Genomic DNA, 22,918 nt, shown 5'->3' on the forward strand with positions numbered 1-22,918 from the left:
CCTTTCCTGAAGTTTTTAGAGTTGCTTTTAGAGTTCTGTGTGCTCAGACCTGTCTGTCCAGATGGTACACAATATTCTGATTGTGTTTGGGTGTAGAGTTTGAGGAGGTTTTAGATAGCTCCCTCCATGGACCTGGGTTTTAGGCTGCTCTGCAGCTACAACAACCTATACTTTTCCATGCCTGAGCTAGCTGGAGGACTAAAGTGATCCTAGGCTTGCTGACATTTGGCCTTCAGTTATTTCTGCATCTATATTCTGTGTGTCAGAGAATAATGATACTACAAAGTAATTTCTGTGCATTCAAAGTTGTGAGGAGGAGAGGGGTGCATGCAGATCTTACAGACTTCCATCTGTAGAACCAGGTCATTTTGCATGTTCTTCTCTTGTTTTTCCAGTCTGTTTGTGGATCCTGCGTACAATTTCTGGGAACAGTGGTGCCAAATACAAAGAGAAAACCACCCAACATTTCTCATTTAACTGTGACAACACATGGACTAGACAAAATTGAATCTTGAGGTTTCCCGGGCAGCAAATTAGTCCGTACTAGCTACAGATTTCACTCCTGGCAGTGAGCTTCCAGTAAAGAAAAAATGGAAGGGGAAGAAGTTAAGGATCTTTCTGAGAGGACCAAGTCCCCAGGCAGTATCCTTATTGGTGTTACAGAAAACAATCCCGTGTGTCCCCTTTACTATAAAACAGAAGAGACGAAGTTTGTGTTCCCAAATTTCTTTGGCCCATGAGCAGCAGTGGAGGCTGTGCATGAATACTCTAATGTACAAATCTGCATTTGGGAGTAATTTATTTCTTGAGTAGTCTCCTAAAAGAAGCAGCTGAGAGGACAAAAACAAAGTTTCTCATAAATGTAAAGCAGCTCAGCTCCTCCATTTGTTTTGAGACCTATGAGTATTATTCCAACCATATCATTTAAGAGTGGAAGCACTGAGTGTGACTGGGTAACTCTTGCTAAGACCAGGAATTGCCCAGCTTTTGAGTGCAACACATTCAGGGAAAGATACTCAGCAAAGCAACATCATAAAAAATCTGCTCTGCATAAAGACAGAAAATCAGGCTGAGATGTTTTTGTCACTGTTATGGAGCAAAAGATCTGCACACTTTGGAGGACCATAAAGGAGGGAGGCAGTTCTTTCTAATATTTGCCTTCGGACTTATCTTTGGTGTCTTTTCCTTTCTGAAAAGTCTCGTTGTGCCTTCTACATTTTGTGCTAAAACTCATGGGTAAGAGATACTATAATATAAAGTGAATTTTCTGAAGAGTAATTCTGTTGTGTTTATCATAATGTAATGACTGAGATGCCTGTTTATTTGCTTGCATCTCTTTCTTTCTGGGTAGTTAGAGAAATTTCCACCTTTGCAGGAAGGGACACATTATTCTTAATCAAAACTTGAGAATGTGGCAGGAGGAGGTGCAGCTGCAGATGAGCATTATCTAATTCACCCATCCTGTCATGTGAACATTAATTTAATACAATTATTTCATCAGTGAGGATAATATCAGCAGCATGGCTCATTTATACAACACGTTTCACAACTGCCGTTACCTCTTGGCTTCTTATCATCACTACTGATAATTTCACCATGAGTGGCTTCGGAGGAAGGGGAGGGGACGTGAACAAGATGCCAGTATCTTTGTGTGAGTGTGTGGACAACTATAGTCTAGAAGGGACAGAAATGTTGAAGGATTTTATTTGCTTATATGCTATTGCACCTCTGTTTCTGACATGTGTTGGTTAGAGGTTTCTATGGATGAGCAAGAGACGGAATGGATAAACCACTGGTGAGCTGCCTACTTCGTTCTGCAACATCAGCATCATTGTCTTCTGCCCCAGCCATGCCACTGAGTGCTCTGCATTTTGTATTTCTATTGAAATTAACATCTCCAAGAAACAGAAGCAAGGTTGGGGAATGAGGCTTTGGTTTTGGTGAGACAGTAGATATTTTTTTTAGAACCCCCCTCTCCAGCTCCTTATTTATAACTCATTTGGCTGTAATTTGTACTATAAAGGTCATTTAAATACGCATTAAGATGTGGTAAACGTGTTCCCTGAAGTCAGGAAAGCCTCTTTAGTAGAGCATGCTAGGCTGTGCTTATGCCAGGTCATTTAAGCACATCTGTATTGACAGTCAGATGATACACAGAATACTTTGTAATTTTGTAATAAATGGCAGCCTGGGCCTTCAGTGTGTGCCACAGTGGGATATGGCACTTGGATTTAAATTACACTACAATAATTTAGTAACAGTATTTTTAGTAGTGTTCTAATCATTAAAATATGTGAAAAGAAGTGAGATTATAAAATTAAATGAATTGTCTGAGTTCTTCCTCCCAGTACACCTTTTCATTCTCCAAGACTGCTTCATTCATCTGGACTATTGGCCTTCTATTCAATTCTTGGTGTTAAAATAGTGCAATTTTTAATAAATGATTTAGAGACATTCTCAAAATCAGATTTCAGCCCCTTCGTAATGTATTCAGATATATATAATTTTTTTTATCTTAGAAAGTGGTAAATAGAGACAGCTTAACTGAAACATTAAGAAAGACACCAATTCAGCCAACTATTTGTAACACTGATGCAGACTTAGCTTACCAGCAGTATTTCTGCTTAAACCTCACTTGTTAGACACCGTAGGGATTTCTCATGTCTAATGCTTAAATATGAAGGCTTAAAGTTACACAAATCCAGGCGGAATGAAGCAACAAAATTCAGCTTTTGAATATTTGTATATCTTCAAATTTTAATGTAGATGAAGAGTTTTTCTTTCGTCTTATGTCTGGAATAAAAAATCTAGATCAAATCAAGGATCTAATGTTCCCTGAGCTTTAAATTTTTGGTTAAAGACAGCCTTCCAGTCCTGTAAAGCAAACCACCAGCTTGTTCTAAACTTTCAACTATCCTGACACGGCTGTGATACAGGGGACGAGAATCTCTTACCAGTAGTTTCTTCCTGGTGTGGGTTCTTCATATTACTAGCCCTCCATCATGTGTTTTTGCTTATGCTTTATTCTCTACATTTATTTTCTGTTTGTATGTGTTTTGTTTTGCTTGACAAATATGCTACTTTAAATAAACTATTTCATTATCTTTAATTGAGGTCATATTCTACTTTCATCATATCTGTGTTTATATTATTACAAGACTTTTAATGTTCTCTGCTCTAAGTGTTAATCATTTTGGCTGATAGATAAACAATTTTTTTGACTTTGTCTAACTCTTTAAACAGTGCCGTCTTGAAAAAGATCTTCATCAATGGCATGGAAGAAAAAGGCAGGGATCAATCAATGCCAAGCTTTCTTTAATAAAAACTAAGTGCAGCAGGTAGTTCTAGGTTCTGTGATCTCTCTGCATAATATGGAATCTCCTGACTCTTTAAAGATACAGTCTACCTGAAAGGAATATGCTACACCTATTTTTCAGTGTTGTTGTTACTCTTTCTTGCCCTAGCTGTCTTTGTGCTAGAACTATACACAGCCTTGACACAACTGAGAGTGAAACCTGCTAATTTGTAATGTGACAAAATGTTAACTGGAAGATTTTGTAGTCAAACAAACACTCAGTTCTTCTCTGGGTTATGCAGGTGCAAATCAAGAATGAAGACGATGCAGTTCTTGGTTTAAATTGGAAAAGCAGAGAATAGGAGCTCATCCAGAGAATTCTGAATTTATGTCTGCAGACAGGATAAAGAGTAAAATGCCCCACTGAGTACCAAAGCGAAGATCCTAACAGTTATCTTCACATTTAACACAATAGTGTATTATTACCTGTATCTCCCAGATATTTTTCAGTCTTCTATGGAATAAACTGTTCCTCTGTGGTAGAGACTTAAATTATGATCAACTCAAGATGCAACATAGGATTTCTAAGCTCTCTGACTAAATTTTTAATGTATTTGAATTCCAGTGAGGATTTCAGAATGCTCTTTAAAATAATAGAAGTAAAATTATTATGAAGACCAAATGGTGAAGTAATATCATTTTGTAAATACATATAATATCAGAAACTTGTTTCTTTTTTCTCTCATATGAGAAGCAGGCTTCTGTGACCTCTGATTAATTTACCATTAGCCTGAACACATAGTGAAAGTGAATGAAGGGGCAATTTGGAATGACATTTATCAGCTCTGGAACTGTCGGCTTCTATTATTTCCACAAGGCCTTATACTTCTTGGCTCCAGAGAAGCTGTGCTGACTTGAATGAAGAAGAGCATTGTTACTACCAAGAATAGTTACAGAGACAACTTCATCACTGGGTGCCTGTGGTGGAGAAAATGCTTCCCCCATTTCTAACTTGCAAGACTTTGTCTTCACACCAGGCTATAAGAATGGAACGGACGAACTGAGGAAGGAGAGTGGGAATGAGACAAGAGAAGGAAATAAACTTGATAGGAACAGAGATTTAGTAAAGGATGAGTCTGAAAAAAATGTTTTAGTACAAGAATGCAGATCAGAATCCAAGCTGACTTGGTAGTGAGAGCCCTTGCCATCCATGACTTTGTTGTCTGCAGGAACTGAAGTGCTGCTCTCAGCCAGATTTTCTGTGGCCAGAGAGTATGCTGCAGCTTTTACTACCATATCTAAAACTAATCAGCCCCTTTTGTTGACACTTGCAATAGAGGTTGGGAATTGAATATACATGGAAAATAACACATCTTGAATTGACTTAGAACAAGTCTATAGGCAGGTTTGCATTGCTTCTAATACTATCTTCTAAACAGATGACTTTGCTCTTCAGGTCACTATGCTTTGTTAGTTCACTGGTTAGCTTGAACTTAGGCTTTTATGCAGCTGTCTCATTTCTGGCTTTGTTGTTGCACTGTTGTGGGATTTTTTTAATTGAAATCAGCAGAACAGCAGAGCAAGTCTACTTCGGTTTAACGTATGTTAATCTATTTTATTCTAACACAGATGAACTTGTACTTCATTTTAAATCCACTGGTGGAAGAAACATAACAAAAGCATCTAGCTCAGAACTTGCTTCTTTAAGATAATTGAAAAGTTATATCACAGTACTTTGCAAAATTGTCTTGTGTTTGGAGTCATACATCTACATCGTACTTGCATGTGTGGCAGCTAAGTATAAAATTCCTTCTTTACTGCAGCACACCACCTTCTGTGGAAAAAAGTCAGTGCTATATGACAATAGTTACAGATACCTTAGCAGCAGCAGTAAAACCCTCAAACCTTATGAGTCTAATTCTAGTCAGCGTTGAATTGCTGTAACTCAGGAATAATTCTTTAACAGGAAATGTACTTAGAACTTAAGGAGATAAGAATCAACTTATCCAGTGCCTGGAGCTGAAACAGCACTGTGTGTTGAAGCACTTCTTTAGCTAAGGGGTGGTTTTCCTAGGTCACACGGGCAGAGGAAAGCTAAACTAATACATGATGGTTGGATCTAATACTACATACATTATTTCTGGCTAGTTAAAGACACTTAAAATCATTTCTAAAGTATCCCCTTTTCTGAAAATACTTTTTTTCTCTTGCCTGTTGTTTTTTTTTCTTGCTATTACATATTATGATCAAATAAAAACATATGCCTTTGGATTTTAACATGTTCTGCAGCAGTGTCTGTTACTATGTGTAATCAAGCTAGATTTAGGAATAATTCCAATTTTCCTGCAAAAAATGTCGCCTAAAATTTCTATTTTTGCATTGTAATGATTAATGAAATCTTGAAGCCTAGCAAGGAAAATAGGAGAAAATCTAGGGGCTTATGCAAAACTGTCCAGGTTATTATTTCAAATCTTGTTGGAAGAAATGGCAGGATCTTCTTGCTCTCCTGTTGTAGTGAAAAAGAAGTATATGTTTCCTGTGATATTTTTGTACCTGAAATTCTAAGCCTAGGAAGTTCAGAGGAAAGCATGTGTTGGAAAACAAGAAACAAACAAACAAAAAACAACACCAAAACCACCAAAATAACAACAAAGACCAATAAGTCAAACAGATTTGCCTAGTTTGGATTGTAGTGGTTGAATTTTAAGTGAGAATTCTCTTCAACATCAAGTTTACAACAAAATAATAATAAAGTTTAACTGTAAAAATTCTCTTCGTTTTCATTGTGGAAGCATATGTCTTGTTAATGTGAATAATTTCTTCAGGGACAATTCCTACATGAAAAGTGCAAGTGGAGAGTGTTCTCTGATTGTATCATGCTCATTTTCCAGTCCATCAGTCATTTCAATTCCGAAAAGGAATGACAAGGTGGTATCACATTTGATCTTAATACACATCATACAACCTTACAGGTTTAGAGGTTTATATGAGCTGAAAAAAACCTGTTTTTGCTTAGATGGTGGTATGCCAACAGCAGTTTATTGATAACGTTCTTGTATTTTCTGCTCATCGTAGGATGAAGTGGCCCAGCCTCTGAACCTTTCAGCCAAACCCAAGACATCTGATGGCAAGTCTCCCACGTCACCCACCTCTCCTCATATGCCAACTCTGAGAATAAATAGTGGGGCCAGTTCACTAAAATCCTCTGTGCCAGCAACATTAGCTAGTCCTTCGGCCAGAGCTAACACAATAGGTAAGACCACTTTCACTTGACCCTCCTCGTAACAGTTAATAGCTGCTATTCAAAACTGGGCATTTATCAGACACTGGTGTATGAGATGTCAAAGGCTGATCATAACACTGCATTTATTGATGTCAATAAACAAACTGTCATGGACTTACTATTTCAGAAAGAGTATGTGAACTTTTACAGACTCAGAGAACAAAGGCCTGTATTTTTTCAGATACTGCTTTATCAATAATAGTCAATAAATGCTGTTTATTTAACTGCATGCACTAAAAATAGGCACCTGTCTAATGGCAGGCATTAAAGATACAAGGTTTTCTACTGTGTCAGCTAAAAAAAAAAGCAAATGATGAATCAATTTTTAAAAAAAAATCCCTTTAAGTTAAAAATCTACATATGCAAATATATATTTGCAAAAAATTACGGTTAGTGTTTAGTTTACTAAAAAGCTGCATAGAGTATTATCTTAGTCTCATTAGCAACACAATTGCTAGGTTCATTCAAAAAACCACAAGCTTGATGATGTATCTTTAGAACAGTCTTAACTGACTGCTTTTAATTGTGGCAGAAAATAATGTAAATTTTTCCTCCTGTCCCATTTAGCTCTTTGCCTAAGGACCATCCAGATAAGAATGGTCTTAGTGGTGATTTTACAAGTCCAGTGTGTCAAAGGGACTTCTCTTTGTGTGTGTGAGAATAATATATGCAAGCACCTTATTCTTCAGCTTTCTAACTAAAACATTATATTCCAAGAAGTGATTTAATGTAACATGAACTAAGATCTCAGTGTATAAATCAAGTTGTGTTTAGGCAGTTGAGGAAGATTGTTGTAGCTTAATTCACAGAGATGTGAAACATCTCTGGTTGACCATTTTCAGAGATGGCACAGAGAACAAAAGGAAGCATAGGGCCAGACCAATCAGAAGCAAATCCTGTGATATCTCAGCACTGTGTAGTGAAACTATTTTGCATCTCCATGGGTTTCTCCCTAGATCCCTGTAGTCTGTATTCTACCTCAGTAGATACCAGGAAGACACATACTTAAACCCAATGTTCAAAACATATCTAGCTCCCACTGTATTACCCTTCCACTGTGCATACACAATTACTGCTGATGTTGATGAGGGTTACAAATATCAGACAGTAAATATGCTTCTATGTTCTACAGAAAAAAAGATAACTTTATTTAGTATGACAAGTTACAATTGTGTAAATATTTCATAATGTTAATTATTATTGTTAATTATTGTTAATTATTAACGCATATATTATTCTTATTAGCCTTTCACTGTTTAACGTTGTTAGTTAATAATGTATTTCATCTTTAATTTGGTTGACCCTACTAATCTCCATGTACAATGCCCCAAATTTCAGTTTTTTCACTTTGAAATTTTTGTCCTAGGTAGAGTGAGCATCACATTTAGATATGGTGTCAAGCATCTAACCTGCATCTCAGCGTAGTACATCTCCTCTTCTCTCTTTTCCAACCTGATATTTTACGTAGGTTTGAGACCCCTGCAATTTACTTCTTTTAACAAAATGCGGATTTTGAAATGCTGTACCTATAATGAGTGATAATGTAATTGGATAAAAGCTGTGAGGATGAATGGAGCTTTAAAGGTCATTCTTGTAAGAAGAATTAATGTGTTATACCATTAATAAACCATGGAAAACTGTGGAGCAAAAGATAACATACTTAAGTTATTGTTAATGACATAGAGTTCACTGCTGTATATCTCCTAGCTACAAATATAGAAAGTGACTTTTTGAGGTTGCTGAGCAGTATAACTATGCATACTGTATATATAAGATAAGCAGTCTTTAATTGTGGTGCAGGAGCTGGACAGCACAGCCTACAACTAACACGAATCTATCCTGGAGAACTACAAGAAGAAAGAGCTTGTGAACATTTTACAGGTCATTTCATGCTAAGTGCTAGGCTAGGTACCACCAAAGGTATAGCACGTAAAGCTCATTACCATACTTAAATCATTTGGTGACATTAGAAAAAGCGTATAGAACATTTCAGGTCTCCCTCCAGTAGGAGCTACGCCACCAAAAAACAAACAAACAAACAAACAAAACTTGATAGCATTTTAACAAAGGAACTATGAGAGACTAGTATACTTTTTTATCTTGAGATAGATTTTTCCTGGGAAGGTCTTTGGGAAGCATGCAGTCATTTGCCAGAGAGTTACTTCCTCCGTTTGAATGATCAAGGCTGTCAATGCAAGAAACAAGCTGTTTGATGTAAATGTGCATGGCCCACCTTGCTGAGATGTAGCTGAGCTGGCACCTTTCACTGCACCAGCAGTTCACAGGCTGCATCTTGGGCACGTAAACTTGCAGCCTCCTGTGGCTGAGAGTGTGGCTACACTTGGGCATACAGCTTCATAATCCTTTTATAGAGCTCTCCTTATAGAGTATAAATTATGCTACAGACTGAGCAGTCACAAATGTCATGGCTTCATGTATGACTTTAAATCCAAGCATTTCTTTTTGGGAATAGGCATATGTCCGTGTACTAAAAACAGAAACAACTCCTCTCTGCCCTTTGCCATTATCTTCAACATCTCTATGTTAGTTTGGCAATCCTTGCAACTAAATGCATTTTACGTAATGCAGTTCCCCTCTCTGTCAATAATTCACCACCTACCCTAAACAACAATAATTTACATTCAACTCGCTTCTATATTAATCATTTCCCTGCACACCAGCATCTTGGCAGCTACTGAAAAACATAAGGAGTGCTTGCTTTTATTCACTATCATGTGCCAAACTGTCTCAAAGATAGCAGTATTCAGGAAAAGCCAAATAGTCTGGAGGAGGGCATGAATTCCAGTTCCTAGGCAAATTCAGCTTTTACAGATTGAAAGTATTATACCTAGCCCAATCAAGAGCACAAGCAGAAGCAGTACTACTGTTTGTTTGTTTGTTTGCTTCCTTTCTAATTTATTCTGACTACATGCAAGCTTCATCAGTAACAGATGCAAAGAGGGGAAGAAACCAAGCAAGTTCTTAAAATGGAGGTGAAAAAAAAAATCAACCAGTAGCGCTGTGTTGGTGCAGGCTGTATGCTTTCTTACGCTGGGAAAGATGGAATTACTGGAATTCTGTTGGCTTGGAATTGCTGACCAGGAACAGCTGATAAAAGCAGTGTGGATTGAGTTATTTCATATGAAACTCTCTCAAGATTTGGGGTAGTTAGCCAATGCTACCTGTTAGTACAATTAGCAATAGTCAAACTGCACAGAAACTTTTTTTCCAGTTTTTGCCCAGAAGATCAGTCCTGTTGTGTCTGTAATCTAAAACACCAACAATCAAACCCAAAACCAAAATGAAATCCTCCTAGCAGTGCAGCACTGAACTAATCTGACATCAGCTTCCTCCCCTGAAATGTTATAAGCAGCAAGACAATGTCCTACGATTTTTGGCAATCGGTGGATCAGATAGAAGAGTCTAGCAATACAACAAGGATGTGTAATCTGACATGATTAGACAAGGCTCTTTAGGAACAGAACATTCATAATTGAGACAAAGAAAGAGTATTAATAACACTTTCCTAACACGGCAGTTAGCCATTTTATATTTCCTTTCTTTAATCTTAGTGTTTTTCAACAAATCATGGGATTTAATAGCGTGTTTTGGCAGATTAGAGGATTTATGGCCCAGATGTTTTTTGTTCTAAAAATGGATTAGGGTGTAAAGTTTGCTGGAATCCATGGAACATGTTGAGGCAAGCCGGTCATTTTGTGTGTGATTAGTGCCTGCCTTCTGTCTCACAGTCCCTCCATCTGTCACAATTCACCAATGGATCTGGTTAGATTTAGCCTCATGTCACAAACAGAAGTCCCTTTTCTGGGCAATTTCATATTACAGATTCATTTTATGCCATTTTTATGCCCTAGTTAAAAGACAGAAAAAAGTGTGTGTGCGTATGCGTATATATGGAGAGGGGGAGGGAGATGGCTAGATATTAGCCTCTCCTTTAATGTTGGAAAAATAGACTGGAGCTTGGAGTCCCCCATCAGTATTCTATCCTGCAAATCACATGCAGATCATAATAAGTATAATCTACAGTACGCCAAAGGAAAAAAAAATGACAAAGTGTCACATTTAAAATGAAATAGTATTAGCTGTGCTGGTGATGCCTGTAACATTTTAAAAGGAAATAATTCCACGACTACGAAGGCTAAGCCCCAGGCTGTGAATTTGCAGCAAAACAGTGGACATTTGACCTGCTATTAGGGGCATGAATGGGAGTGGGCATGCAGGCCCGTGTGGCTGTGGGTTCTTGTGCAGTGCTGAGTGACAGGTGGTGGTGGGGAGCAGATAGGGGATGAGGCTTCTCTTCCCAGCCATTATGTGTGTCATATCTATAGCAAACCACCGCCACCTGTGGTTTATTTTAATGTATTCACAAGTTTTAAGACAGGGAAGAATAAAACGGTCTATTTTTCCGAGTTTGGGATTGCTGGCATGATCAAAGCTTCCCTTAACTCCTATCCAATTACATCCTGCGGCATGCAAACCATGGGGCTAACCAATATTGAAGCTAATGGGATCAAATCTTGGGACAGTGATTCTGATACTGATGTTCCTCGTGCTTTATATCCAGGTGGCTCTACCTAACAGTAATAGAATTACAAAGCATAGGCAGGCAGGTTTATGGACAGTGCCTTTTAACTGTTTCTCATGAATAATAAAAAAATACTGATGAATTCCATCGATGAAATCTAAAGTATTTTCTTGTAACTTTCTTTTTTTAAGATATCCTTTCTTCTATCACGTCGTCAGGTTATTTAAATGACCATGATGCTGTTACCAAGGCAATCCAGGAGGCTCGGCAGATGAAGGAACAACTTCGGAGGGAACAACAGGTGCTGGACGGGAAGGTGGCTGTTGTGAATAGTCTGGGTCTCAATAACTGCAGGACAGAAAAGGTCAGTGGCTGTGAGTGCTTCTGCAAATCCCCAGAGGTTGCCTCTACTTACATAGTCCCTTCCTCCTTTTTTTCCTCTTTTTATTTGCTCTATTTTCTTCTTCCCATTTTTTAAACAAAATAGTTGCTGCTTTCAAAATAGTGAAAGGCAAAATGAAAACCACAGCCAAAAGCTGACACGAGAGAAAGACCTGGAGAGACATGGGGGAGAGGGAGGAGGCAGCAGAGATGAGAACTTTGGAGGCCACTAATTCTCTGATCCAGACTGTCAGCATGCATTATGAGAAGGTGATCTAGGAAATCTCTGGGCCTAAGTGGAAATCTTGCTTTATGGAAATGCTTACATGTGTTTGTGAGATGAGCTGGATTTGAAAATATTCAAGCTTCTTTAGGAGCATAAGCTTTGCTGATAGTCAGGCTCAGCTTCTGGGTATTTAGCCTTGTGAAGTTGTCATGTATGATATTTTGTGACCATTGCAATGTAGCACTGTCATGTCACATTAGGTGACTTAACAGAATTGAAAACATGGAGAATTGACAACATGAACTGCACCAAATATTTTCAGTGAAATGTAGAAGCAGCGGAATGTATGGGCCTGTGAAGTTGTGCTGTAACAACACAGCAGCAAAGTCAGTACCTGTGGAAAACATGTATATGCTCTAACTGTGGAGTATGCTGAAAAGTTTGTGATTTCTTGCTTTTCTCTGGAAGTACTTGATGTCTTTGCTTGCACTGTCCTGGCTTGTGGAGGGTAAATAAATCAGCTAGTCCTTGCTGCCACATCTGTAAGTTGTCCTTACAGTGCTGCCACATGAGATTTACATGCAGCTCAGCACCTACGTGTGTCTCAATATCATATGCATAGCAACACTTTTTCCTTAGTTTCTCCTCTTTCCCCTGTAGTGTTTTCTGAGATGGCACAGCCTTTATTGTTCTATATAGCTAAAATGACTGTTGCTGCATTTGGTACAAACTGAATTTTACTGAGACCTCTGCTAGTGGCTTTTCACTATCAGGCCTTGTGTGAATCGATGAGAGGCACAGAAAAAAAAGAATTAATTGAAATGATCAGCTATTTAGCAGAAACCTGAAAGTCATTCATCCTAGGAAGCTTGTGAGTCAAACAGTATTGTCCAGAATTAGCAGATAGCTAATTTGGGTAGCTTTTCATTTTCCGTGGATTTAGATGGAATTCAATCAATAAGCTTTGAGAATTAAGAAGTCTGGATAATGAATTTTACATGTGTATCTCTCACTACTGTACTTTTTTCATCAGTCTGTGCTGGGTGTAAGTGAAGTAGAAATGGCTCCAATTTTGTGCACTTTCTGGAGAGGAAGGGGAAGGAAAAAAGAGGTCAGTGTAATAGGTATCCTGCGGTACCTACAGTCTCTCTTAGAACAGCAAGAGCATTGGTATGGGGAGAGAAAGAAAGAGAGGGATGGAGCATGTTTATGGCATTTCACATAGAGGAGTACCAGAAGGAGAGGGAAAAGCAGAGTGTCAGATAGAAGAAGAGGTGATCACAAGCACAAAGGAATTTATATTCAAATATTTAAGCATTCTTGAAAGGATGCTCGGAGCAGAAATTTCTTTTCTCTGCTCCCCATGTAGAAATGACTTTAACACTCAGCCAGATGCTAATGCAAAGTGACTCAAGCTATTCCTTGCAAGCATAGCTAAATTGCCGTTATTTGTTAAGCGCATTGAATTCAGCTGTGGATACAGCAGTTGGTTGCATTCAGAAAGCATCTGTACCCTTTTTTTTTTTTTTTTTTTTTTTTTTTTAATCCTCCAAAGCAGAGACAACTCTACCTATCTCCCCCCTCTCCTCCCTTGTGCTGGCTGGGAATTGTCAAGTGACAACCGACCAAATCCTTTTGGACAGGAAGCCTTCATCCTGAGTTCTATATACTTGCAAAGCAGGCCTTGTGGTTGGATCAGGAAGCCCATTAAAAGCACTTTGATGGTATGGAAATTCATCTTCATGAAGCACCCAGGCCCCTAAGCAGCATGCTGTTTAGCTGTGGTTACAGATCAGTCATTCACATCGGAGGGCAGTAATTGTGCTGACGGCTTGTTCGGCAATGGAAGTACATAAAATAATCCCAGGCCCTCCACCATGGCATTGCGAGTTAATCTTCTTTAATACAGATCAGCTGTTGTTCTAACACATGACTTTATGCTGGCTCTAGTGACTCTGCACAGCCTTTTGATTAAGTAACAGGAGTGGAACCATCTGCATTCACTTTATTCTGTTACTTTCCTATTGTTGGGATTCTTCTTACCCTTCTGTTTTCACTTCTCACCCTCAACCCGGGTTGAAGTTTATTTTCCTAATGCGTGCCTCCTGGTGGGCTTGTGGAAGGCAAGGAGGAGTTCTTTTACATGGTAGCAGGAAGAAAAAATTGTCTGCTCAATTGAAGGATTTTTTAAAGCAACTGTAGGGTTTGGTTTATTTTATACAATAAATGCCCAAACTTTCTCAGGGCCACACCAATGTATTTTATTTTATTTTATTTTATTTTATTTTATTTTATTTTATTTTATGTGGAGACAGGAAATGACAGAACCAAATTTGAGATTTCCTTGAGCTGACACAATAAGCACTAGTTAAGAAGTTGCACTGAAGTTGTTATAGGGTCTCCTGAACTTTCTCTTGCATCTGATGTAACAGAAGGAAAGAGGACAGCTGTGAAACTCAGGTCCATATCCCAGCTTCTCTGAAGTTTTTGGCTGTTTGTCCTCGGATTCGAGTTGAAGTTTTCTCTCTTGGTAAAAGCAGGATTTGTTTCCATTTGTTGTTGTTGTTATTTGTTTGCTTATGAGGAAAAGAAAAAGAGTTGGGAAGGTGGGTAGCAAGAAATAGAAATGCTGCATTGTTATCGCTGAGGGTTTCTCTTCACAAGCTCAGGGTCCCACCAGGACGGCGCCTGAGCTTCTGCAACTGTTGTGTGCTCATTGTTTCCTTGTTTACAGTGAAATTTTGGAGTGAGGGGCAGAACTGAGAGGTTCAGCTAAGGCATGTGACTGTGTGTACATGGACATACTCGTACTTAGAAGTGTATATCCGTAGTTCTGTGCAGAAGATTGCTCTCCCTTCTTCCTTCAGAGTGATCTCAGTCTTTATATGCAACAAACACTGGCCTGGGCTATTCCAAATATTCTTTGCTTTGCTGCAGTGGCTAATGTAGCTTTGGAGACTTCTGGTTCTCTGAGACTTCTGGCATTCTTGTTGTATTAATTGCTATTGCAGCCTACCACTGAAGGTAGGTCCTTTATAGCTCAGGACACGTAAGTTATACTGTTCGTAGGGATTTATCTTTCAGGGCTGGAAATCGTCTTTGGGAGTCTGTTAAAACTCCCAAGGCTTTTCTCCACACGTGTCCATGACCTGTTATCTCACTTCCGTTCCCAGGTGGGTTGATCCTCACAGACAAGCAGACCTGCTAGCTGAAAGGCAATAGTCAGACAGGAATTGTGTAGAACAGGAGAGGCGGTGTATAAAAGCTGTCATAAATAAGGAACGATTTTTAAAGAATGGCTAGGATGATTTGGGTGAGTCACTTTATGGGCATCCAACTTGGACCATCTTGAGGGATTTGATTTTCAGAGGATTACAGTAAAAACCATGAACATCATGATGAACATGGATTTTAGTAAAACCTATTTTAATTGCAAATGCAATAAAGCATATTTTTACTTTACTTTTCTTGGAAACATTTCTGTGTATAAATGGGAAGTGTGTGTATATGTTTTTCTGGTTTCTTGGAAACCTAGGAGCATAGTTCTATTTGTAATTGTCATCTCCAGTTAATTATAGCTTGATAGGTACTATACATAAACAGTGATACCTTTTATACATGTAACTGAAAGCACAGATTGTCATCTAGTGCAAACACCACAATGAGCAGCATCAGAAAGTGGACTCTGCTACGTTTGCTCGGCCCCAAAACTGACTGTTCCTTTGCAAAAGACATAGACAAACACAGAGAGCCAGCATGTGTGTGCATGCATGCAAACCTACAGCGTGCTCTTGCACAGATACACAGCACAAACTTGCACAGAGCTTGCCAGTGATTTTCTGACTGTAGCCAGAGTTTTAAACATCCATGTGTGCACTCGGGTAACTGAGAAAGGAGGAAGGGGACACATAAGCAGGTTTTTTGAGCTCTCTGTGTACACTGGTACACGCAGTGCTGGAGCTTGCTGCAGAAGGTTTGTGCAGCTGGCACTGCTGTGTAAGTACACGTAGCCATGCGAGCATGTTGAACATGCATGAGCACTCATAGCATGCTCTGAGATGATTCACATATGTAAACATCCCATGCTCAAGCGTGGCTTAACTCGTGGTACAAATTTTCTCATTTGCTGTGAGGAGTGTGCCCTTCTGAAAGGCTCTGACATGTACTTGTCTACTGGGATGTAGCTAAAGAGCTATTTGTAACAATATTTATTCCTGTTTTGTAAGCAAGAGCCTACATATTACCTATGGTTGTGGACCATCAGGTTCAAGATGCCTTCCCTCCCATTCAACCCTTCCACTTCTATCCCCAGCTCTCCCTCCTTCCCCTTAAGAGAGTGCCAAACATGAAATGACAGTGACCAATGTTGACTTAATGTGGATGTTTAATAATGAAAAAAGTGTGTCAGTTCCAGCGTTAGTTACAAATGGCAGTAAGTATATCGGGTGGCAGCCCTGTAATAATTTTACATCCATCATTCCTTTCTGATGCCTCGCTGGCTGCCTGATGGATGGGGAGAGCAGAGTTAACTCTTAAGAAACTGCTGTGATCTGCTGAGCTGAAATGAATTCTGTCCCTGCTCTCCCCTTGGGGAAGACGGGGATATTAAGAATCTCAAACCTGCAGATCCTGCTGCCTTTGAGAAATAAAACACTACAGCTCACTTTACTAAGGGCATAAGAAGAAGCTTTTTTAACACATGAGATTTAAATTTCTCTTGCAGTAAAGCATTTTCTTTCAATAACGGATTTATTTTCTTATTCCCCTAATGGTTAAATTTAAACCAGAAAGTTGATAAAAAGGTGGAATGGAGAAGGACAGGAAGGAGAAAAAAAGGAAAGGATTGGTAAATCCTGACCCAGAGCTTGTTGCAAACACAGGGAGCTTGTGGCTCAGACCAGAGTAAGTTGTAATGACTGTAACTGGAGAAAATGAGACCTGGTGCGAGCTGGGCTCCCCAGACAGAAGAAACGCCCTGGAAGTAAGTCCAGAGGTGCAGTACAAACATCATAAAGCAAATCACTCTGTTAAAGTTAAAACCTGCCCATTTTCATAATCTGTGCAGAATTTATTGGCAAAATACTTTGACATTTCCAGTGACTAGCAGAGGCTGTCTTACCCGCTAACATTACATACACGCAGACTTAGCCCTGCACGTTCTGCAGACTGCTAATATATATGTCCTGTACTTTGTAGCTGCTCTATTCCTTGCTGGCCTATAAAACACTAGGAAAGATGATCATTGTGATGTTTTTGTTCTTCTCTCTCAGTGTGAGAAAAGATTCTTCTGTTCGGAATAGTTATTATGCAGTATGGGGACTAGTGAATATATCCTGTGGACAATGGGCCAATACAGGCTCTAAATCACCTTACAGCACAAAGATTAACATATCATCCCAACAACTGTATGTTCACTTCTTATCCCCCTTTTCCCTACTGTCTTCCTAATTTTATCTTACTGAGTTCCTTTGCCAACAGAAATTCTTGTATGCGTTTTGCAGTCCTCTTTGTTAATGCTATCAACACAGAGCAGACAGTTTTCAAAAAGCATGACAACAAGGCAAGCAGGTATTATGTCATCACCCATCCATCACCCTGTATGTCAGCCTTTCAGTAAGTCCAATCAGCAGTCTCAACAGGATCACTCGTATCAGGGGAGTCCTCTATTCAACAGGGCTACTGTATCCATTGTAATGTCTCCTAAAACTTTTCTCAAATTTAATTAAAGACATACGTCAAACTTTCATGCTGCAAAAATCAAAACTGCTTTTGCACAGCCTTGGTAACGAAGCATTAAGCATTTTTATTTAGTTCGACTGAAAGTTTATATATTTTTTTTTCTTTTCCTTGTTCCCCCCCATCACTTTTTTGCCATTTGCTTTGTGGAGCTTGTGTATATTTATATTTACAGCCTCTGCATTTAATGGCCACATGCCTTATTTTCACAGATGGCCAGTGGAAGACTTCCCCTCCCCCTTTTCTTTTAGTAAAGCCTGCTTTTGGTTTTGCTACTTTTGTCACAGTGCCACTACTCTCAGTTAGCAAGTGCCTACGCATGAGAGGGAGAGATTCTGCATGAGGATTTTTTTTAATTCCCGCAAGGATTTTAGCTCTTTATTTTAAACGCCTTTTCTTTTCCCTGATTGACCATCATCTACTTGATGTTCAGATGTGTTTTTCAAAGGAAAATTAAGTGTGCGTGTGTGTGTTTAGAACATCATTATGGTGGAATACATGGGCAGGGTTAGCTAATAAAAATTGAAAAATGCAGAGAGAAGGACAAATGCTGCCCACAGATGTGTGTGTGAGGTCAGGGAGAAGGTCATCTGGAGGCAAGAGGAAAACCCTGTATTCTTGCAGTTGTCAAAATCCGAATGGGAACTTCAGTCTTCATTCGCCCCAAAGAGCAAAGACTGGAAGTGTTCTCATGCTAGTGTAGATAGATGAGGACTGCAACTGCTTATACCCTAGTGGAAATTTTATTAAGACCAACAAAGATGGATCAACTTCCTTCTGAAAAAGAATCATACAATTCATTTGAGTTCTTTGTATCCATTTTGAGGTTTTTGAGCTTTTCAGGTTAAGTTCTAAACTTTACCCTGCAGCCACAAGAGCTAGTTACTTCCTGAAATGTTATTATGTTTGCATAATCACATGGCCCCAGTAGCTTGGGTTTTAAGCACTTACATACATGGGCACCAGCATCAGTGCAGTACCTCCCTCCAGTGTAACAGAGGTTGGACCCAGTCCTTCAGTAAACCATGCTTCCCAAGGCCCCTTGAAGGCCAGCCTGTTCAGTTCTGTCCATCCTAGCCTGCAGGTACTCAACCCATTGACAAACACGTTTGTCTTTGGGGTGCTGAACTTTGCCTTGGGCAGTATTGATGCTAATGCTAGGGAGGAGACAAACTAATAAGCTTTAACTTCTGGCTAGCAAAATGTGGCAGTTTCTTTCTTAGGAGATGAGCTAGGTACTATGTCAATGTTTTCACTAGGACTACAAGAAATGTAACTAAATGTACAGTAGTCTTCACGATTTTAATACTTTCTAGGGAAAAATGGAAGAGAATGGTATGCATGTCTGTAATGCTACTGCACTGTTGACCCGCCTGTTGTTTAATACAATTGCAGGAAAGTAGAGACTGTTCTTGCTTTCTCTTTACGTGTGTACACTCTTTCTAAGGATATGCTGCATGGATTGTGACTTTCATCTAGCTTTGTTTTTGCTCTACTACCTCTGTTCCCCAGTTAGCCCTTCCTTGCCTCCAATGCCAGCTATAACAGCTCTGTCTGACCTGCTGTGAAATCTTTCATTGGAGTTTACATGGCGCATTTCACACAGAGATCTCAAAAGTCTTCACAATGGCAGGAATATATCATGATCGCTATCCTGCTCAGTTTTGTGCAGAACAGCTGAACAATGCAGGCAAACTTAACAGAGCATGTAAGCGCAGAAAGCAGCGTAGATGAGAAACTGGGTCATACAACTCTTAACCTATTTGCAATCAGCGGATTACAGCTGGATTTGGTAGAGGTCAATGCCTATGTCTGCACTATAAAAACTTTTGTAGGAAGGAGGCGGTGTCTCATCATTCTGCTTTGCTTTTGCTTTCCTTTTTTTTCTTCCTTAAAGAAACAGACTGATCCAACCCTACCTGCATTTTCATTTAAAAGTCCTGGCTTACGCTATCTCTCAGAGCTCATGACCAAAGTGAAGGAGGACCTCAGTGTCCTAATTTCCTGTAGAACTGCTACTTTCCATAAGTTTGTTTCCAAGTCAAATACAGTATTTTGCCAAGGAAGTCATTCTTCCTAGAATAAAGAATTTAAAACATATAGCTTAGGGAGCTGACCCTTAGAGGCTGCCAATTTATTGAGAATTTTTCCCCTTTTATTTAATTGGACTCTGTCTTACTTCCAGAGCTTTGAAAGGTACTGACTAAGAAGCTCTTAGAAAGCAAAGACCCACATCCAACGGAGTATGACAAAGAAAATGGCTATTACAAATTAGTGAATTCTCCCCGTGGTTCAGTGTATGTTCCAGAGAAGAGTGGTTAAGTGCTTGGGCCTGTTCAATCTCTCAGATTTTTTTTTCCTGTAATCCCTAATAGATCACCTATCCATTGAGTCCATAGTACTTCATATATATTACAAATTAGATACAATGATTTTCAGGCAGTATTGGGCCAAACTATGAATATATGCCCTAAAGCAAATATGTTGTTCCTTAACCAAATATTGTAATTCCAATTAAGACTTAATGTAAAATTCTGAAAGAAGTACCATAAAATCAGAAGGAGCTACAAATAAGGAAAGATATTTTCTGTCTTCTAATGCTGCTTTTAGATTCTGTGGGTGGATTATTCTGTGAAAGAGAGATTTCAGATAAGCAAGACTGCAAGAGCTGAGGGGGTGGTGAATGCATTGTTTCTTCATACTCAACTTTGATGCAACAACAACAAAAAAAATCTCCCAAATGATGAATTGCCATGACATTATAAATAATCTTTCATCTTCTTTGGTGGTCCACAGAGTTTATATAATTGGAAGGCTAAAACCCTTCTTTGTTGTTTCTTCCCTTTTCATTAGTACAGTAGAAAACTATAAAATTGTGCAGCCAGAAGGGGTTTAACAATTACTGAGTCAACATTTGAAAGTCTCACTCTATTTTATCATTTCATGCATGTGCTTTTTATGAGTTTTACAGCCCTGCAAGCGTTACTTAAGTAAGGTCTATTGTAATGGTGGATCTGTAACTGCTCATATTTTATTTCACTTTCCTTAGTAACATGTGCCATCAGCAAGAATCACAATTCCACACACACAAAGAAATGAGAAGCTTGAGGTTACAAGTTTTAGATAAGATTTGGGAGTGCAGTTCCTAAACCACCAGTCTAAATGTGGAACTTTTGAAAAATCATTTAATATGTGACTTAGTTTCTCATCTGGTAAAAAGGGATAATAACACCACTTTTCTTTGTGAAATTATATGGCTAAATTCACTGATGAGAGCAGCACACTTGGGCAATGTGATCTATTACACCTTAATCTAAGCAGAAGATCCTTCCAAAAAAGTCAGAACTTCTTTGATGGCAATTACAGGTATAACATGACCTGGATTGTAACACAGCTTGAAATAGAACATACGCAATGTGCACAGTATTCATTTTGAAGATGCATGGCATTAATATGCAGGAGTAGAGCCTGAACTGCAAATAATTCATCTTGTGCAGACTTCTGGGCACACCTCACAAGTTCTTCCCTCTCTCTGTCACCTGTAATGCCTACCTTCCTCCAGTTTTCCATATTTTGGAAGACAGTGGATGAAGATTTTATAACACAGACTATTCTGATGTTTATTATTGCAAGAGGCAGAGGAATTGCACAAAAAGATTAGTTCTACAAAGTTTTCATTCGTGTCAGATGTAGGATAAGACTCTTCATCTTTTAGGGGAGCTAAGAAAAATGCCATAATGTTGAATGAATAATACCTGGCACCACCAGTGTGTCTGATATTTAAAAATATTTTTCTGTAGTAAACAGAAGTGAACTTTCATTGCTTGATCATAGTCTAGCAGTTTATCTGCTCGGTACGTTAAGATTTTGTGCAAGGTTTATGTCTGAGTGGTTGGTATTTACTGGAGCTTGCTGTGAGAAGACTTCTGTTTCAGCAACACAAAGCACATTCACTGGTGCCACCAGGCCTGCTCACAATCTAAGATAAAAACTAGCGTATTAAAACTCAGACTGTTTGAAAATACCACCTTTAGAGTTTAATATTACTCCCTCAGAGCAGGATGTTAAATATCTGGGCAAGCTGCACTTGGGACAGGGGAAATGGGACAGTAAAAAGGACAATACTGGGCAGCTGTTTTACTTGTCAGCACCAAAGAGGACAAAGATACCAGCCACTCTGTCCATCAGTGTGTTTCTAATTCTTAGGTGCAAGAACTAATGAACAAGTTTCTCCTTGCAGACCACATTTTTTTAGTCTGGCCCTTCAGTTCGCTTGGAAAAAGAAAGGCGAGAATATGAAAAGATGTGCCTGAGTACTACTCCTCTGCTGTTCTACAAAGGCTCTATCTCTGCAGGCATCAAACTTAGAGGGAAAATATTCGTATCAGGGGAAATGGGAGTAGGGCTATGGGAGCAGAAGACTGAAGAGTGGACTGCTTCAGTAAAACTGCTAACCTTGAATTACACAATCGGAAAAATAGGTCTTGCCAAAATGCAATTCTAACTGAGTTCAGAGAGCTGTCAGTGATTGCCAAATACCCCAGCCAAAAGGATGTCTCCAAGAGGGGAGGAAAGGTCCACTGCCATATGCCCAGCATTCAAAGCAGTGTGGAGGAACCGTGAGTCCTTCAGGAGTGGAAGTGTGTCCAGGGTCTCAGGTGTACCCTTTGGGTTGTAACCCAGATCCAATGCAAAACAGAGGTGGTGAGGTCAGAGGGCATCGGACAGATGTGTCAGAATGTCTTCATTTCTCAGGCCTTCCAGTGTTTTACTTCATGTTTGTATAGTAGTGGGAGGAGTTCTGGCAAAGATTATCAAGCTGTTCTACATATGTTTTGACTCTTCTTGTTTTATGTTTCTTCCATGAAAGAGGCTGCAACCAAGTTCTTGTCATTTTTAGATCAATGTATTGTTAAACTACAACAGTTATCCCTGACAGAGAGCCAAGTAACTTTTGCAGCTGACCACAAAACTGACTCTGACTTGCAGTGCTTAGTCATTTTTAATATATATAATTTTTTTTCTACATGGCACATTCCATGTATGTATATGTTTTGTTTTTTGTTTTTTATTGTTATTATTCTTTTAAACTTAACTACATAACTAGAACATTGCTAGGAGCAGAACTACAGATCTGTCTTCTCTAGCAGATTACTTTCTTTGGTTAACGAAGTTTTAGAAACTTCTCCTTGCATTGTGGCTATTGTTGAAAACTGTCTGGTTATGCTTTCAACCATTGGGATATTGTGGGATTGCTCTCTGCAGTATTATCTCCTCTGTTTTGCCAGTTAGCATTTTAGGTGATCCAGACAACAAGACTCTTGCTGCCTGTACAGACTCCCTCCTACGGTCCCAGCAGAAATTAGGTTAGTTTGTCTCAACATCTGCCTGAGTTCTTCACTGAAGTTAAAGAGGAAAAAAGATGTTCATAAGATACCTAGTCAATCTTCTGGG

At 39.0% G+C, this 22,918-nt stretch overlaps 1 protein-coding gene across 19 annotated transcripts in view; it reads left to right on the plus strand.

Moving 5' to 3' along the window:
* Nucleotides 1–22,918, plus strand: part of SOX5 (SRY-box transcription factor 5) — a 639,945-nt gene that overhangs the window by 596,586 nt on the left and 20,441 nt on the right. For 16 of the 19 annotated variants that reach the window (XM_085231458.1, XM_085231481.1, XM_085231450.1 and 13 more), the window contains 2 exons: nucleotides 6,371–6,548; nucleotides 11,313–11,485. In XM_085231458.1, the coding sequence (XP_085087584.1) occupies nucleotides 6,371–6,548; nucleotides 11,313–11,485 (351 nt within the window). The remainder of the gene's footprint in view (nucleotides 1–6,370; nucleotides 6,549–11,312; nucleotides 11,486–22,918) is intronic. The other 3 variants (XM_085231437.1, XM_085231445.1, XM_085231531.1) reach the window with 1 other exon arrangement.

Source organism: Meleagris gallopavo, chromosome 1 (genome assembly GCF_905368555.1).
Source record: "Meleagris gallopavo chromosome 1, MGAL_WU_HG_1.1, whole genome shotgun sequence".
NCBI lineage: Eukaryota > Metazoa > Chordata > Aves > Galliformes > Phasianidae > Meleagris > Meleagris gallopavo.